The following is a 17067-nucleotide window of genomic DNA, read 5'->3' as shown; positions in this document are numbered from 1 at the left end:
TCTTGTACCCACTAGGATCACCACAGCTAACCTGATAGACGAGGAGATTCATTAAGAGACTGATATATCCCTGTGTTCCTTGACATAACAGAAGGACCAGTAGGTATATACTTCACACAGCCGACTACGCAGTTATTCTACAATCCTTTACTCTAACATTTTGTGGCCAGATGCTTTACATAATTGAGACAGCTCTCCATTTCAGACAAGATACAGCATACCACACTACCAAAAGGGTCAGATAGCATGAAATAATAGAAATCAGTATTTCTATAGAAAGTCTATGAACATTTATGGTAATTGGGCATGTAGAGACTATACACACCCTCAGAGAAGTTGTGTTTTGCTGAAAGATAACTGTTCTTTAAACCTATGAATAATTTTTCATTTTATAAGGTTTGTGTGACTCCAGACTATGAGATGGTGAGTGAAACTTCAGCTGTCCTAATCACTACCCTTAGATGTTTGTGGACTTTCTTATTTCTCTTAGGGAAGTCATTAAATAACCAAGCAGAGAGTGGAAATGGTCCCTGGGAATCGAGGCTTTGGAAATGAGAACTTACTTCTTAGCTTTTATTAAATCAGAATGATAAAACAACTCGTGTCCGGTAACTGTTCATGAAGAATGACTATATGCTTTATGGAAGCCAGCATATCTACATCCGGGGATGACCCACCAGCTTTCTGTTTTTCATCAGCTGAGAGACTGTGTAGAGTGCTTTGTTCCCATTTTTCTTATCTGAATGTGGAGCAGCCTAGTGGATTACACTCAGTGGCAGAGTTGATTGAGGTAATTTTATAGTTACTAAAGAGAGATCAAGTAGAAAACTACCCAGAGGGCAGCACTGACACCTTTATGCATACTGATGTTGCCTTCTTGGATGGGTTTGTATTCTTAGTTGTGTGAGTTCCAGTGTCTGTCTGTCCGTCCATCCATGCATCCATCTATCCATGCATGCATGCATGCATGCATCCATCCATCTATCCACCCATGCATTCACCTATCCATGCATCCATCTTTGCAACACCAACAATTCCTTCTCTACCACTGTGTCTAACTCACCATCAATGTTATCTAAGCTTTCTAGCTCCTGTCTCACTTCTTACTCTAAACAGACCCAGCTTGACCTCTACATCCAACTCCAACTTCTGTGCTTCTATCTCTGTTCATACTCTGGCTAATTTCTAACAGAGAGGTTTGCAATGTGCAAACACAGGCAGAGGATCAGTCTTTGTTCTTTGAAGGTATACAATGTAGACCTGCACTAAATAGGTATCTGTAATATGATGGACTGAAATTCATATTAACAATCATAATGAGCTAGAATGAAATGGGCTAGTAAAGAAAAAAAAAACAAAAACAAAAACAAAAAGAACAAACCTGAATACTTGCTGTGGATTCACGCAAAAGAATCCTCACATAATGCACTCAGTAGAATCAGGTCCCATAGAAACATACCTGTGCTTTACTTGGATCAATTAAGTGTGGAAACTGCTGCTTATAAAATGATGATATGGTTTCCTGAAAGAGAAGTGATTCTAGATTCCCTGTGTTTCCTTCCTTTTATTTTAGGCTATTATCTATCTTAATTTACTGTGTTGCATTAATCTCATTCTAATATGTATGCTTCACCCTCACTCTGCTGCTTAGCCAAGTTCTACGTCACTCTGTTCAGTTCTTCTTCACTATCCTGTTCATGGAGAGGTACACACTGTGTCCATACACAACAACAGCCATGATATTTTATTTTTGCTTTTTGAGACAGGGTTTCATCATATAGCCTTGACTGGCTTGAGGCTCACTATATAGACGAGCCTGGCCCTGAACTATCAGAAATCTGTCTCTACTTTCCTAGTGCTGGGATTAAATGTTCATGCCATCAAGTCTTTCCAAATAACAATAATTGCTAAGGACCATGTGCATTCAGGACACCGAACACCTACAATGAGCTATTCATGATGGTAGACATTTTGCAGGTAATATCATGAATCGCTTCAATATTGTGTTCTTTTGAGATTATTATTTCAGTTCCACAAGTTAGAAAGTAATGCCAATTAAGTTTAAATTATTTCCCAGTTTTACCATTTTATAATTGGCGGCATACACATCCATGACTTGCAAATTCTTACTTTACAAAGAATGGTTAGTAGAATAGAGCTAAACATCTTTCAATTCCAATGGTCAGTCTTCCTAACATAATTAATTCCTTGCCTTTAGAATAGGAGTTTGCTAATGATAATGGCATTTGAGAAGTTTCTGTATGAGAAAGACTATGTTATGTTCAGTGGCTCATTTAACTCGCTCCAGCAACTGTATAATATCAGTTTCTTGATTTTATAAGTGGGAAAACTGAAGTTCAGAATGGTAAAGCAATAGGTTATGGGTTATACATGTACCATTAGAGGCATATGTTAAATCCAGCTCTTCTACAAGGTAATCTCATGATCTTACCACATACTACATTTAGCCTGGAAGAATCTGGAAGATTCTGAAACTGTAGGAAACAAACTCACAGGATAACTCAGTACAAAAGTATGGGGACATCAGTGTTAAAACTGAAGGATACATTCAGAGCCACATGAAGCCTGACTTTTAAAACGAAATCCTCCGTGTTATCTGAGAACTTCAAACATTCTCTTAACTGATGAAGTATACCCTCCCCCATGTCTCATCTTATTTATCTCGCCCACACACTTGAAGACTTTAAAGTGGCCAAATATAATTTTAGAAAACTTTCAAAAAATGTTCACCCTAGGCCTAAGAATTTGAACCCTAAAGGTTAATTTTTAAAATGATCCCATCTAACAAAATGAAGACCTATTATGAATACGCTCTGATGTGCTTTACTTCAGCAAGATACACATCGTCTAGATACATGATGATAACTGCTACAATTTGGGGATTAATTACTGCTAGATATGGGGTGCATGCATCTATTCACAGCCCTTGAGAGGTAGAAGCCAGAGGCTTGTGAGGGCCCAGGCAGCCTGCATCATCCTGTGAGGCTCTATCTCATCAACCCGAGAGCTGGGGATGTGCCTCATGGTGAGGAACACATGTAGCACTCATCCTAATTTTGTCAAATCAAAGATTTTCTTTGCTTTTTCTTCTCACCTAAAAATGTCTAGAGACTAATGTTCAAGACATTTATTTTTTTTTTAACAAAGGAAGATTCTGAGGAGTAGGCATTTGCACATTGAACCTTCAATTCTGACTATCTTAAATGAAGAAAACGAATTCTATTTTCTATGAATATATGTTATTTAACTGATAGAAAAATAAACAATTATGTTGCTAAATTTAAATTTCTTAAAAATTTCAACATGGTAGTCAATGCGGCCCACTTCAGATACCCATATTGTAAAACGGAATAATACTCGTAACACTTAATTACACAGAGCAAAATGCTAAATCATTAATATAATATTTTCTTTCTTTTTAAAAGCTGCTGTTTGTATCATGTCTCCTTACTGAATGTTAGAATACTCTTGTCCTACACCTCAGTATTATTCAGATGATACTAAACAGGTACACCTTCTGTAGCTCAGTAGTTTTGCTCCCTATTGATTCATAATTTGTTGGAGACAAAGGTCATTTTTGGGTTAATGGAACTCAAGGGATCCATATACTTTCAGAAGCCAGCAGGTGAACCTAACATGGGCTGCTGGCTTTTCCTCCAGGGCACGCTCTAATCATGCTAGCTCCTGGAACCATTCCAGGGACAGAAGGACACCGTGAAGCCTACAAAGAGATGGATATAACCTTAGAAACTGTGTCCTTTCTAACAGCTCTAGGCTGACAAACAACACAGCCAGAATTCTACGTTCATCAAGGCTACCTGCTTCCTGGGGCTGGAACAATAGCTCAGCCTTTAAAAGACTACTGGGTGCTATCCTAGAGGACCCACATGGTGGCTCATAACTGCCTGTAACTCCAATTGCAGCGGATCTGATGTCCTGTCCTTGACTGCAGGGCTCACATGCAGTACACAGACATATATGTAGACAAAACACTCATATACATAAAATTAAACAGAATAAAACATGTGAAAGAACACCTATTACCATAATTTAGTATTTAATTCTAAGAACCAAGAAAAAAATTACCCCAGGAATGGAATGCATATGCTTGCTGACTGTACACCAGCACCAGCACACCCTGACTCCCATTTTGACCTTAGCTTCCCTTTGCCAGGCAGGACCAAGATCCATCTCAACCCAGGTGATGATAACACAGGCAACCCATACCAAGAGGGCCCTATACCCTTAAGATCAACCTCAGTCTGTAGGCACAGCTTCCCTGACAGTACTTCAGATGGCTTACCATCAAATTTTAAATCATTCAGGGAAGGTCTCAGCAAGGAGACAAGGCCGTCTTTCTCTAGAGGGGAATCAATGAGCAATGGAGACACGTTGGCCAAGGACACTGCCTTTCATGGAGACAGGGTATGTGATGCTCGGTGCCAGCTGAACTGTGAGTCCTAAAGAGAAGGAGTGGTCTGGGTAATCAATTGGAGGTGGAACATGGCCAGAGCAAAGCGGAGAGGATGGAGACAGAGCTGATGGATTATTTAGAGGACACTTGCCATCACCAAGATACAATGACAGATGAAGCTGACTAGAGAGACTTTCCAAACTTTGAAAGGTTGTGAGGCAGTGGGGACTCTAGGTGTGCTATTATAGACTTCATCCAGGAAGTAGGGGCACAGGGAAGTCAAAATAGGAAGACGTAATAAAGTACAAACATTCTTGGGGTTCAAATAAAAAGATGTTAAAACAGACTGATGGGAAGAACCTCTGGTGTGTCTATATGATAATCTGAACATATCATTAGAGAGGCTGCATTGCAAAAACGCTTTTACAGCAATGGAGGGATTCTATTAGGTACAACACTATATTCATTGGCTTGGATTTCCATTATTATTCATAAAATGTAAAATTAAAGCTAAAAACTCAAGGATTATTGTTACAAAAGGAAAAAAACACCTAATGTAACCCTGTGAGGTGATGGATTTGTCATTTGAGTAGATTATGACAATCATTTCAGGAGACCCAAATATTCACCAATCTGTACATAATTTGTCAACTATATCTGAATAAAGCCAGAAAATAGTCCCCCTTCCCCCCTCTACATATATATATATATGTGTGTGTGTGTGTGTGTGTGTGTGTGTGTGTGTGTGTGTGTATGTGTGTGTTTGTAAAACAATGATGATTTAAAATTTGAGGTTCACTTTCCAGTAGGAACAAACACTAAGTAACAAATTTTTCATAAACCAAAAAGCCCCACGAGCTATCTACATGACACTAATTTCTCCTGAGGGCTGTAGTTCAACTGAAGGACATTTGACTTGACTGCAAATGTCAACAAGCAAGACCGCCCTGTAATTTTATAGCTTGTTCTTTAGCGCCAGCAAGGTTAACGTTCACGGAGTGTCTGCTTGCTAGGAAGTACAATATAAAAGGTCTTTCTCCATTACTGTCTGCCTCACCCCCTCAACTCGAAAAAAAAAAAAAAAAAAAAAGACTCAAACAAAGCGAGGAACAACAACAACAAAAAAGTCTTAGCCACACACTGTCACCAGCTTCATGTAGGTAGTAATATCTATGACCTGGCCAAGGCAACCTTGTCCCTCTGTACCTCTCAAGCCTAGTTTCTGATTGGGCACTGTTTATTCTAAAGGTCCAAATTATTAAATGCAGAAGGATTACTTCTGACTACTCAAAAGTACTACTTTCGATAGTAGGAAAGCAGAAATGTTTGAGAGGAAATCTCTGATGCATACTGAAGAGGGACTTCGGCCGTGGAATTCTCCTACCCCAGAAAGTCAGCAGTGGAAAGCACTGCAATCCCAAAGATTTTTAGTTATCTTAAAAAATGCAGGCTCCAGCAGAAGTCCTCACAAGCCAAAATACTTGTTTACTTTCCATTTCACAAACCTGATAGACCAGCTCATCTTCCTGTAACAGAGTATAACCAGGATATTCCTTGAAATTATCTTAAAGGAAGTGAGAATTAGCCCTTCAAACAGCTTGCTTTTATGGGAGCAGTTTTCAGCCCATATAAGTTAAAAGACACTATTTTTTGAGGGATAATTTTGACTCATATTTTCCAGGAAGTATATTTTGATGCAAGATATTTCTACTATAAACTTGGATAAATCATCAAAAATACTTTAAACAAATGCTGATGGGAAATGACAAGCGGCTCTTCTACCTCACCAGCTCCCACAAACTCACCCAGAGCATGCAAATACTCAGTAAAGCAGAAATACCTTTGGACAAGCTGTTTTCTTGGTTTGGGTGCTAATATTCTATTTAGGTGCTTTAACTACAACTCCAGAGAAGAGAGCTTCTCTAGTTTGTGAGTGGAAAGTTTTCCCTCCAACCTTCCCTAGTTTTGTCCCTTCCTCTCTCCCTCCATCCCTCCTATTCCTCCCTTCCAGCCTCCTCTTCTTCAGCCTTGCGCATGCTAGGCAAGCACCCTACCACTAACATATATCTTCAGCTCACATATTTTTTCCTTATTCCTTTTTCTTTTTATAGTCTGCAGATAGAAGTCAAGAAGCATTTGAGAAAAGTTTCTCCACAGAAGTACAAGACAAAAAAAAAAAAAAAAAAAAAAAAAAAAAAAAAAAAAAAGCCAATGTAAAGTTCTTTCCTATTTAGGTGTCAGTCTGGGTTGTTTATATCCTTCCAGGAGAACTAAGCCTTACAAGGTGAATGTGCTAATGTCTAGAGTTTAACAGAGCTATTGAAGAGGAGAAAAGCTAGGCTGACTTATCTCCTGAATCTCTCATAACTTGCTGGATAGGATTTGTGTGATATGATCATTGAGTGTAGTATGGGCAGTGAGTTGGAGAGTGGCAGTGTTAAATAAGCTAGGAAATCACTATGGTTTAGGTACTCTTGACTGCTTGGGAGCATCAGAAAGTTCATGTGTAAAGGGTGCTGTTTGGAGGATGGTCTACACAGGCTTGGTGATCCAGGTTTGGGGGAGTAAGATTCTAAGTGTCTGCTCTGGCACTAACAAGCACTTTCTCCAGTTCTAGAGCACTGGCAATAGGAAGAAAATGGCATCAGGGGTCATTTCTCTAACACTGGTACCGGAATGGAAAGGGCAAATAGTCAGCTAAAGTCATTACTACTACGATGCGACAACACAGCACGGGAGCAGCAAGGGGATTTCGGCAGCTGGAACGTCGCCAGGTTGGTAAAGCAGCCTAGCATGTACAAAGCCCTCCGTCCACCCTCTACCACAGCATAAAACCAGCCATCTATGGTGGCGGATACCTGTAATTCCAGCAAGGTAGAGACAGAAGGGTCAGGGGCTCAAGGTTGGAGTTGGCAACATAGAGTGATTTAAGTTAGACTGGGTCACATGAGATCATGTCTCAAAAAAGGTAGGTGGTGGAAATTCCACTTATCTCCATTGAAATTTATTTCCAACTGCCTTGAAGGTCATTTCTTCCTTCTCATATTTACCTGCGAACATTATACCTAAATCTGAGTCACTTGAATACAAATTTCAGAAACAAGAATTTTAACACGGCAAGAGAGATCTCCAACATAATCTATCACTTTGTAAGAACGAGCATCCAAGTCATTCTCTCTAATTGCAGACTGCAGCTGGGCTGAACTGATTGCCACAGGCTTGTGCAATTAGAGCGGTGGCTAGCCAAAGACTACCTGTCTCATAGTAAAATAAACCAGTGAATTAGGTTGGACAACATTTTAAACCTCAGACTAACGTCGCAATTGATTTACTGAATTAAAATGTCTAACTGATTAAAAATGAAATACGATATAACACACTATGCTTGGGCGCCAATTTTCTGAAGATGGATTTTGTTGTCTAAAGTGATTTCAGTGAAAAATAAAACCATGCATGCTCTATGTTCAAAGTCTTCTGCGTGGAATTCACCCTCGGTCCTCACTCTCTGCTTTGTATTACAGCACTCAGTGCTAGACTGCACAATCAAGGAAGGTGGAATCTCCTTCTGAAGGGCGTGAACACTTCAGGGCCTAGTGAAGATTAAAGTGTACTGAATGAATAACAAAAAATAACCGCACGGAGTTACACAGATGAGAATTCTGGCAGAATTAAATCACAATAAAGCAGAGGTGAGAAGTGATGTTGCTTAGTGGGGAGTGGGCCGTCACCCTCTTCTCCCAGGAGCCACATCCTGTTGATCAGGGACCAAATGTATACATGTGCTTAGTCATTTGGGTTCTTGTCCCATCTCCACAAGGTCTTGTTACTGTGGCCAGGTAACACTAATGCTAAATTTTCCCCATGGCCTTTCATCTTACAAGTATTCTCTGCGAGACATTTAGGGAAATGCTTGGTAGAGTTTGTTTACATAATCCTGACCTTCTATATATTGCACTCAAATAGAATTTAAAAACAATTTTCATGTTTTGTGTTGTTCACTGATGGCTTTTCTGAATCTTTTAAAAAGGGTAGACTTCGTATTATTAAATGTGTGTGCATGCCAAGTAGATGGAAAAGAGCACTTTTATTGACTTATAACAAAGTCAATGGGTTAGCGGTTCATATAAAAGTAATACTCAATCATCATATCATACGGCATTCATATAGAAGCACAGCATGCTAGAAATAACATTTTAAACAAAAGTCCCACCCTCACATGCATCTATAGACTATGTTCTTAGAATGATGCTATCACTTATTAATATGCCAAATCATCTATCAGAGACACAATGTGTATATTATTGGTATTGAATGATGGATAAATAGCCAATGAATCTCTAATATGTGGGTACTGCAATACACACACACATACAAACACACACACACACACACACACACACACACCCCATTTCATCTTATTGATGTATTAGATACTAAAGAGATATGTAATCATCTTTATTTTACAGATGAGGAAAGCGTGACTCTTGATGGGTAAACGACCTTCCAGACAATCCCAGAGCTAATGCTCGACAGGTAACTAATACTCTCATGCTTTTCAAACGACACCTCCTAGAAAGAGGGCAGATCTACTAAACATGAATGAGATGGAAACATACTATGTCAGGAAACACATCAACAAGATCTCACAAGTTACCTGCACAAAGGTAGAAACGCAAAATTCTCCTATTCTATAATGACATACCAGTTAGGAATAAAATGGTGGGAAACATTCATACAGGACTTAACACATTAAAGAGTCACTTATTTATAAATAGCAAATTAGAGCAAGGGAAATTTTACCAGGAAGTAACAGCTCGGTGGTATAAGTAATATCACTTTTCAGGTTATTTCTATGCACAGAACCAAAGCATTTCCTTCTTGATGATGGCCATTTAAGAATCAGGAAGTAGCCGAAACCAACTAGGATCAGGAAGTTAAAAGATTTGCAGGGCACCTCCCTAAGGTTATAAGTGCAGCAACAATGCTTGCTGGTGACACATGACTCTCCAGTCAGCTGAGCTGTCTATGAGTTGGACAGGAAGCTTCAGGCACGCGGCTTTTGTGAGTCACGGCGCATGCAGGATGGGCTTTGTGGTGATACAGTTGTCTTTGTGCTAGTTGGGCTCCAGCCTGTAATACTTCAGAGTACCCATTACCCCATAACTCTCTGGTTTACTAAGCTGGGCTTGAATGAAACCATTTCTTTTGTCTGGCGTGGATGCTCTAGCTAGGGTAAACAGACATTTGTTCACATTGCCCCCAGGAAAAGGCACATGACATTCTAAGTCACCCTATCAATCACAGGGACAATGTCTACAGGATTCATGCACTGAATGAAGGGACCTGCTCATCATGCCAAGCCCTAGCTGGAAAAAAATGTGCTGATGTGCAGTTGGCTATTTGTGATAGTGCCTGGCTGGCCACAGTAGTAGAGCCAAAGCTGGCCAGAGCTCATTTGGAGTTCACCCTGGAATTCTTCTAGAAGGTGCTAGAGAGTGCTTTCTGTGCCTGGATTGTAAAAATGTTAGCCATGATATTCATGAAGGCCAAAGGACATGAGTCTACTGTTAAAGAAAAAGCTTGGCTTGAAAATGAAATGGACCCACATTAAGAAAGCGGGAGTAAAGAGTGATCAGAGAAAGAGAGTGAAAATGTGAAAGAGGTGCAAGGGGAGGACAGAAAGAGGATGACAAGAAGAGAGGGAGAAAAAATAAGAGGAACAGAGAGAACATATTTAAAAAGAAACAAATGGGGCTGTCCTTCCAGATGACCAACACCCACATGGCTATTAATCACCATCCATAAGTCTGGTTACAGAGAATCTAAGGCTTTCTACTGACTTCTGTGGCACAGGCACACTCTAAGGCAAGATACCTATTCATGAAAAGAAAGAAGAGGTTTGTGTGTTTGATGAGAGGTCCAGGGGCCCACACCCAACCTACTGACTGCCAGCAGGGTTCTGCATCTGAGCATCTTACAGGCAAGTTCCTTTCCCACCCTTATGGTCTGACTGTGTAAACAAAATTTGCCATTGGAGAATGGTTTTCATGACCTACAACGGTCACCTTAAAATTCTGTGAAAAATGGAGCCAGGCATGGTGGTACACACCTATATTCCTAGCACTCAGGAGGCAGAGGCAGGTGGATCTCTATGAGTTCGAGGCCAGCCTGGTCTACAAAAGAGAGTGCATGACCACCAGGACTACACAAAGAAATCCTGTTTCTGAAAACAAACAAATAAATAAACAAAAGTGAAAAAAAAAAGGTTCATTACTCTAATGAGCTGGGTTTGCACCCCCATGTCCATGTCAGTGACAGTGATGCAAACAGGTCAGGTCAGAAAATATTTACAGATGCGTAAGTCACAGGTGAATGATCTTCTAGAAATATGGACAATAACTTTCTTGCTGGGAAATAAATACTACCATGCAAACAAGATAATTTATAGTGTGAAATAAGTCACTGGGAAAAAGTTGTTATGAAATAAAGAATTAGCTTTTAAATAAAATGTGCTGATGAGAGCAAGTATTTCAGGAACCCAGAAGAGGGACTAAGTTATTGGAAAAAGATCATGCCATCCTAAGTGTCTAAATTCTTTCAGAGGTTCTATTCATATGATGTGACTAGGTTTCATACCTTGAACTCATCGTGTTCTCATTGCCTATTAAATCCCAGGGCATAGCATTTCTGAAACATGTTCCCATGGCAATATCAAGGGGACGTGAGCAGGACAGAGAGCATGGACCATCAGCCACTTGGTACACAGCCATCAGAAGCACTCAGGGTCTGCGTTAATGCTTTGCTGTTTTGAAATGGTTCATTTTCAAACAGGGACCACACAATTTTGTTTTACTTAAGCAGTGCATCCAGCTTTGAGAAAAGGGACAACTCGGCACAAACACTTCAGATCAATGGCTCTGCTCTTCAGAACTGCCTGGCCATCGTTTGCCAAGAGACCTAACACATGCCAGTCCTTCCTGGCTTGCCACATGTTCTGCTTTAGCCTTTTATCATAAGCAAATGTAGTAAAATCAGAAGTGGATGTCTAGAAGCACTCAGATTCAATCAGTTTACAAGACAGCTGCAAAAAAAAACCACAGTCATCATCAGCTGTGTGTCCAAAGGCCCTTAGCATTTTTCTAGGATGTGACAAGTCCAGGACATCAGAACAAGGTCTGGCTGGTTGAAGGAGTTAAAAAGAGAAGACCATCTTGTCTGAGTATGCCAGACTCAATAACTCCAAATGGTGAGACTGATGTCATTAATGTCACCTAGAAACAGAACACCTTCTAAGGAACGTTGAGCCGTATATTTGAATCAGTGAGCTTCAACATGGCCTAGTAGATGCATCTTCTTACAATGTTCTGAGTCCACCTTATCCCGCAGCTTCTCTGACATGCATGCTCACCTGATGTGTGTCAGGGCAGCTACTCTTGTACTTGTTCCTGTATTGTTGATGCCCAAACCAGACCCATTCTATCTTCATTTAGGCCACCCCATCCAAGAGATGCTCCGAATGCCTGTTCTACACGAAATGCTGTTTTCCATTTCTAACCACACGGTGAGTGCGTTTCAGAGGTGAAAAAAAAAAATTCAATTTGGAGATTCAAGTAGGGAAGATTGTTAATGTGCTAGAGTTAAAAACTGTTTCTCCATTATATTCCTCTAAACTGAGCGGCCATTTTGATGGGTAGAGAATAAAAATATCATTTAATAAATTTACAATGTAATGGAACGTATAACAGAACAGTGATTAAAATCTCTCTCTCTCTATCTCTGTCTCTCTGTCTCTGTCACTGTCTCTGTCTCTCTCTGTCTCTCTGTCTCTGTCTCTCTCTGTCTCTCTCTCTCTCTCTCTCTCTCTCTCTCTCTCTCTCTCTCTCTCTCTCTCTCTCTCTCTGTGTGTGTGTGTGTGTGTGTGTGTGTGTGTGTGTGTAGGTATATGTGCACCTATGTGAGCATGCATGTGTGGGCCAGAGGTTGACTTTGGGTGACTTCCATAATTGTTTCTCCACTTTATGTTTTTATTTTTTTATTTTTTGAGATAAGAGTCTCTCATTGAACCTGAAGCTTATTGATTTGGCTGGATTTGGGAGATGGGTTGATGAGGTTCAGTGAGCCACAAAGAGAGATGTGCAGTTGTAATTGTGGAAGCAAGACCTTTTCCGCATCTAAATTCTAGCAACTGACTGTTTACTTAAGGAGATGGGGATGCCTAACTCATACATGAAAACTAAGTGACTATCATGGTGTATGTGTAAGCCAATCAAGCATAAGACAAAAAGAAGAAAACTACGAACTATTACAGCAGAGGTGAACCAAATCCTTCGGGATGTAAGCTCTCTAAAGAGATGAAGGAAAGCCATTGTTAGTGCACGGATGTGAGGAAGTGCACTAATTGGTTCTGGGTTAGGATTTGCTTTCTGGGTGGATTATGTTTCTCTTTCATTTCCCCACTAGACTTGGCTATTTGGGGATGCTGCCCTGGGAGGGCTAGGTTTCTTCATGAGTTAATATTTAATATGCCTTTGTGGAATTTCATAATCCCTGAGAAGTTTTTTTTTTTTTCATATCCTCAAGAGGGAAAACTTCTTCTTCATTCTTTGTTCCTGAACAGATTTATTTTAGGAAATGTGGTATAATTCCACAAGAATCTTGAGGGGTCTTTCTGAAACACATAATCTTCTATGGTTTGGGGAGACATCTGGGTAAAATTTTGAGATGAGTGGATGAAACTGACAATATACCATGAATTGAGCAAAAGCTATTCCTCTGACCTTTGGAGTTTTTTGCCAGCCATCTTTAGAAGGAAGAGGGCGTATCCCTATAGGGTTATTCAATCCTTCATATGGGATTTCTTTTTGTGGTTTCTTCACAATAGAATTTATTTTAATGGACAGCAGCACGGCCCCTACCCTCATGTAGCATCACAGTCCCGTCCCCACCAGTCTTAGTCAAACTCCAATTCTGCCAAGTATCAGCACCTCTTCAACTTGTGTCCCAGGGTGAGGACCATCAAAGTTTTCATTCATGTTATAAGAATTGGCAACCCCCAGTGGAGTCACACTTAATAAAATACCGGTCTTAAATGCCATTGTGAAAATGAAAACACCTACCTCTCTTGCAGAATCAGTTTGTTCTCTTTTTTCCAAGAGTCTTTAAAGTCAGAGCTGAATTCATGCCAGACACTGAAGAAAACATTTGGGGACACCTCCTTCTCTCCAATTTTTGGTTTCATGAAGTAGTAGGCAGTGGTCTCCAAAAAGCTGTCAAAGCATACACACACATGAACATAAAAACTATGATTACTTTCCAATGTGGGCTATTCCTTCTCCATCCAAATGCTGTTTTCATTCATGCCCAAGGGTTATTATCGAGATGATTCTAACTCTCTGTGCACCAACAGTAATTTCTAATATGGGATAATTCATATGGGGCATTTCCAATATGGTATATCTAACTATTTGGGTACCACTACTGGTTCTTTGTGGTTTCATATTTGAGTTTTAGATGATGATAAGAGTAGTGGACAAAAAAAAAATTGTCTCAATACTGAAAACTACCACTGAGAAAATTCCATTTCAAATGAATCACAGCTCATCTGACATATTTCAGGGATGAACAGTGGTCAACGTGGAGATGTATTGAGAAGTTGTGAGCCTAATTTTGCTTCTTAAATTCTAAAAAAATAACACACTGCCTGCTTTTCACTAACTTTATATGTATTCTGTGTCTACAGCATTCCATGTATATATTATTTGCATTCTTGTAGTTGGTGGGTGGAGGGGTTGAGGTAGAATATGACCTAGGAGACACAGATAAAGTCTGCCATCTGGACAACATGCACACAGAAGAAATGGTGACCAAGTGAGTGATCAAGCCTAGCCTTCAAGCTGGTAATTCTGAGACCTTATTTTATCATGGCTACATAAAGGCTTAAGTTTCAAATGTGTCATTCAACAAGGAACACACAACGAGTAAAGAGTAAGTTTAAAAAAAAATCTCTCCATGCCATGCAACAGTTCCTTAAACAAAAGTCTGGCCCCCAGTTTATAATGCCATGCACACTGAGGGAACCTTGGCAGCAGGTCACAGATGGTAAGAGATGTGTCACAAGGAGCTTTGTGCCAATGCACCATAACTTTTGTGTTCACTTTGGTAGATGGTCAGTACTATTTCTGCTGTACAGATGTCAAGCTTGACTTACCTTGAAATAAAATTTTTATGGCAACATGATTTTTCACAAATATAATAATAATAAAATGTGAACAAATACATATAGGACACACACACACAAATGTACATTCCAGTGATCATAAAGCAGATTTTCAACTTTTGCTATAAAATTATGTGAACATTTAAAAGATAAGGTCTTTATGTCAAGTTTTCTCAGAAGGATCTTGAGCTGTGGCTAAATACCACACACACACACACACACACACACACACACTTCAGATCGACAGAGTAGCAGTATTGTAGTAAGATAAGGTTCACCTGAGCCTAGATTACTTTTACATGAAAACTTTCCCCAATACCCAGCAATCATAACTTGAAATGGAATTAGTGTTGCCAATTTTTGGCAGTCTCTCTAGAGACTAAACATTGTTGGTTTAACATCTGGCAGCTGAGAGAATGGGAAAATAGCTCAGTGAGTAAGGCGCTTACGATGCAACTAGGAGGACCTAGCGTCCATGTAGAAAAGCTATCTATGGCTTACATGTGCAATGCTAGGCCCAAGGAGATGGACACAGAAGAATCACTGAGGATCCCTTGCCAGCAACCCTAGATGCTTTGATGGGTCCCAGTACTGTGAGAGACTCTGTCTCAAAAAATAAGGTAGAGAGCAATTGAAGAAAACAGTTCACACTGATCTTTAGCCCCTACGTGCATGTATGCACAGACACATAGAAATATAGACACTCACATAGATATAGGCATGACACACAGGCCCATAGACAGACAAACAGAGAAGAGAGAGAGAGAGAGAGAGAGAGAGAGAGAGAGAGAGAGAGAGAGAGAGAGAGAGAGAGAGAGAGAGACAGACAGACAGACAGACAGACAGACACACACACACCAGAAGTTGGTGGCTGGTGGCTCAGTTAGAAAATAAATCCATGTCAGAGAACCTCTTAGCAATGTCAGAGCCCTAGGCCCCATCACTAGTACCATTAAAAGCAAAACATAAACAAAAACTCATAGCTACCTCTGACTAGGTTAACTAATATGTAATGAATCTATTTTGCCTTTAATTTTGCATTGGGGCTGTCTCTGGGCAACAAGATGCTTAGGAACACCAGCATTTGGTTTCTGGGAAGAGAAGGCAACACTGATTTGATTGTATGTGTGGCATTTGGGAACCATATTGCCTATTTGTAGCCTATAGTCTGCAAATCCGGTGAGGTGGTGATGTGACGTGCATTCATATGTGAGTGGCCGGGTGCTCCCAGCCACAGTGATGGCACGGGAATGCATCTACAGAATGGGTTGCTACTGGTAGAGCTGCAGTAAGTAGATGTCAGAGAGTAAGTGGTGTAAGACAGACCTAGTTCTTTTTAGAGCTAATGATGTATATAGAGACGTGTTTGCAGGGAGAACTGCTCACCTCTCTTTTGCTCCTGGAGAGTAACTGTGATGCCTCAGGCTTATGTCTCACGATATTTGACTGCTCATTTATTCTTTTGTTACAGAGGAACTCAGCCTGTGAGGCCATACTAAGCCACTTAGATATCTTGCAATATGTTGAAAGTTGTTTCAGAAAAGAACATGGGAAGGACATATGATTTAGAGTGAGGAGAGGCAGAAAGCTGGATTCCAACTCTTAACTAGCTACATAAGGAAACCATTTTGCCACTCTTAACTTTTCAACAGCAACAGAGAGATTATAAACAATTATGTCATGTTGTGAGGGAAAACAAATCTCTAAAATGGCTGTTGAATATTTTCACACAAAATCATTTCATATTTTACTAGACTTTTTATATTACAAATTAAACATAAATATGTATACTTTATAATTTTTCTAAAGTGAACTATGTTTATTAAGATTTATTTATTTTGTTTTTAGATTTTTATCTCTCTGTGTGTACATATGGGTGTGTTGTATACATGTGTTCATATGCATACATTGGTGTGTACGGTTCTTTTTTCCTGTAGAGGTTATATCCATAGGTGGAGACCAGATTGTGATGACCACAGTATTTTATGCTATAACTCCTATACATTCTGAGGCAGTCTCTCATTGAACCTGAGGCACGCCATCTAACGAGCCCTGTCGGTCTGCTATCTCCATACCCCCACCATCTGCAGAGCGCCAGATAGATGTCGCCACACCTATCTTTTACATGGATGATATTTTCTTCCATTGCATACAGAACTAATTGTTTAATTATGGAGAATAAAGACACTTAATATTTCATCATTTGTCACTCATCAGCATGGAAGTGCCAAATTAGTGTAATATGAGAGAATGTTTGATTTTTAAAATTTCTGTTTTTGAGTTTCTGACCTGGGTGTCATGAAAAATCATTAAATGTGTTTTGGACTGGGATTAGTAAAGAAATCAATCTCTCTCTCTCTCTCTCTCTCTCTCTCTCTCTCTCTCTGTCTGTCTGTCTCACACACGCACACACACA

At 39.9% G+C, this 17067-nt stretch overlaps 1 protein-coding gene across 1 annotated transcript in view; it reads right to left on the bottom strand.

The window, feature by feature from the left end:
- Positions 1-17067, bottom strand: part of Fmn2 (formin 2) — a 302083-nt gene that overhangs the window by 20391 nt on the left and 264625 nt on the right. Inside the window, exon 16 of the mRNA XM_051147935.1 lies at positions 13552-13701. Coding sequence (XP_051003892.1) covers positions 13552-13701 — 150 coding nt within the window. The remainder of the gene's footprint in view (positions 1-13551; positions 13702-17067) is intronic.

The sequence above is a fragment of the Acomys russatus genome, chromosome 6 (assembly GCF_903995435.1).
Source record: "Acomys russatus chromosome 6, mAcoRus1.1, whole genome shotgun sequence".
Lineage (NCBI taxonomy): Eukaryota > Metazoa > Chordata > Mammalia > Rodentia > Muridae > Acomys > Acomys russatus.
The sequence above is the reverse complement of the archived record's forward strand: the minus strand, read 5'-3'. Positions and strand labels throughout refer to the sequence as shown.